This window comes from Tupaia chinensis, unplaced genomic scaffold (genome assembly GCF_000334495.1).
Source record: "Tupaia chinensis unplaced genomic scaffold, TupChi_1.0 Scaffold150006_1, whole genome shotgun sequence".
In the NCBI taxonomy this organism is placed as follows: domain Eukaryota; kingdom Metazoa; phylum Chordata; class Mammalia; order Scandentia; family Tupaiidae; genus Tupaia; species Tupaia belangeri.
In genome coordinates, this window is record NW_006209847.1 from 3,923,122 (window position 1) to 3,925,863 (window position 2,742).

At 49.1% G+C, this 2,742-nt stretch overlaps 1 protein-coding gene across 1 annotated transcript in view; it reads right to left on the minus strand.

The window, feature by feature from the left end:
* Positions 1-2,742, minus strand: part of KIF5A (kinesin family member 5A) — a 43,917-nt gene that overhangs the window by 11,721 nt on the left and 29,454 nt on the right. The window contains exons 18-23 of the mRNA XM_006171890.3: positions 2,667-2,731; positions 2,446-2,555; positions 1,495-1,596; positions 676-736; positions 372-443; positions 130-234 (exon numbers count right to left, since the gene is read on the minus strand). Of these exons, the coding sequence (XP_006171952.1) occupies positions 130-234; positions 372-443; positions 676-736; positions 1,495-1,596; positions 2,446-2,555; positions 2,667-2,731 (515 nt within the window). The remainder of the gene's footprint in view (positions 1-129; positions 235-371; positions 444-675; positions 737-1,494; positions 1,597-2,445; positions 2,556-2,666; positions 2,732-2,742) is intronic.

Here is a 2,742-nt window from a genome sequence, read left to right on the forward strand (position 1 = left end):
TAGGGAAAGGAAAAGGAAAGTAAGGCAGACATGCAGCTAGATTTCCCTAAATCCAGGGGCCTCCGAGAATTTGGGTATCCTAGGCAACTGGCCTTAAAAGTACTCTTGGCCCCTTCTCCGCACTCGTACCTGTTTGTGAACCTTTGTAAGCTGTTCCAGGTTGTTCTCAAGAAAGGAAATCTTCTGCTTTTGGGAGTGAATCCCCCCACTGTCCTCGGGCTCCATTTCTGCACTCTGATTAGAGATGGAAGGAAAGATGTGACTGTCCTGAGATGGAACAGGCCACACCCAGGCCAGGCCCAGGCAGCCCCACTGGAACAGCAGGTGGGATGAACCTGTAGAGGCTGGCCATACCCGAGGACGGCACTCACTTTCTTGACTCGAGTCGTGACGTCTTGAACGAACAGCTTGCGAAGGTTGTGGAGGGTCTGGAGTTCCCGGGCCTGGAAAGAAATGATGAAAAATTGGGGACAGCCACACACCAGGTCAAACTTCTCCCTCCAAAATCACTGGAACCTTCAGTCTACATAGTCAAGTGGTTCACTCAACCTTAGGAAAAAAACGTGTCCCTGTTATGCCAAATGGCAGGAGCAGTGGGTTTAGGAAGATATCAGGGAGGTGGGGAAATGAACCCCCTGAGACCCTGTTAATTTGGCACAGAAGGAAACCACTCACGACTGTCTCCTCCAGACCCTTGAGGTCCTGCTTGGACTGCTCATGTCGCTCGTACAGAAATCTGCAGCAAGAGAAATAAAGAGAAAATGACCAGAAAAATCCCTCAGGATTTTCCCTCCCCTGCCCCCATTCTGTCACTCCTATTTCTTTTTAAGAATTATTTAGTTTTATTCATTATTTACTATTTTTAACTTGCTATAGGGCATGCATGCTCACCAGAGGAGAGAAAGGGAAAATGAGAAAGCAAGATGCCAGGTCTGGGACTCAAACCACAGTCGGCCATGTGGGAGTCCAGCACTTCAACCACCACACCACCTGCTGCCCCCCTCCTGCAGACTATTTTTCTATAAATATATAACTTTTTTTTTTTTTTTTTTTTTTTTTTTTTTTTTTTTTTTTTTTTTTTTTTTTTTTAGTTTTTGCTATAGGGTGCATGCACTCACCAGAGAGAGACACAGAGAGAGGGAAAAGAGGGGAAGTGAGAAATCATCCCCTGGGGGTGATGGTCACACCACAATCCCTTCTCCACTATTCTCCTCTGAGGGTTCCAACTCATGACCTTCTACCTCAGCGTCCTGAGTATCTGGGGTTACAGATATAAGCTTCCTATGACTCACAGAACATCCACATCCCTTTCTATGTTGCTACACCTAACCATGATCATTTCTGCAAGTCTCCTTCCTCCCTTTCCTCACACCACCTGCTAGCTTCCTGTGAATGGTCCCGTCACCTTTCCACATGCATCCTGCCCTGCCCACGTGTCCAAGTAGCAGTTCTGAGCCTGTGTGGCCACAGTCTGCAGGCCAGAGGGTCACTCACGTCAGCTCTTGCAGTTTGGTGCTCTTCTCGTGTTCTTCATTCTTCAGCTTCGCGTAGTCAGCCTGAAGCTTCTCGAGCTCTAACTGGAGCTTCTGATTCAGGCTATGGACAGTCAAGACGTATCAGAGAGAAAAAACAAAACATGATCATGAGAGGCAAAGGGAAAACCAGTTCCTTAAGGGTCCTCCCTCTTGTGCGAGTGAGTCTGGTTAGAATGGGTACATCTGGGGCCAGCAAGTGGCATGGTGGTTAAGGCACTGGATTCCCACTTGGCTGACTGCAGTTCAAGTCCTGGACCTGGTGGCTTGCTTTTTCACTTTCCCTCTCTCTATCTCTGATGAGCACATGTGTCCTATAGCAACCTTTAAAAATAATAAATAATAATAATAATAAACAATGGGTATATCTACATGGCATATTTACATGGCAGAGGTAGCGTCAGATCACTGTCTCCATGACCAAGTAAGGAACCCTGCACTCTCTTGGGGCCTCACGGGTAGAGACTAGTCCTTATTCTTTGTATCTCCTGAAGTTGGGCTGCAGAGCTGCATCATCATCATTATTTTTTTTTTTTGGAGAGCTTTTTGCTATAGGGCGTGTGCACTTGCCAGAGAGAGAGAGACAGAGAGACAGAAAATGAGAAATCACCCCCCCAGGGGGGATGGTCACGCCATAATCCCTTCTCCTCCATTTTCTTCTCGGGATCTTGGGCATGCACGCACACGCGCCCGGTATGAGTTTTAAGCCACCGGGTCCGGGACGTGAACCGCGGTCAACTACGTGGGAGTCCAGCGACATAGCCATTACGTTAACTGCTGGTCCCAAGAGCTGCACCATTATTGAAGGAATGACACATGGAAGGTAAAGATGGAGGCTCAGAGGGATCACTGGATGGGTACAGCAGGGCAAGAGAACCTGGTGGAGACTGGGACCACCCTTGGGAATTCTTACTCTTTGAGCTCATCAATGGTCTTTTGCTTCTCGTTGATCTCATCGCGGAGCCGGGCCAGCTGCCGGTGGTGGGCTTCCCGGTGGCTCTCCATCTGCAGCTCCAGGGCCTTCTGCAAATGGTCCCACTCAAGCTCACAGGCAGTCTCCCAGACATGAACCCAGTGAGAGTGCACAGTCCCCGCCCTGCCAGGCCCCTCCTCCCCCACAACTTCCCCACTCGCCTTCACTTCATCTGCATCCTGTGTGTCTGGCTCCTTGTCCTTCAGAGCCACTTCATGCACAGTTTCTAAGGGAAAG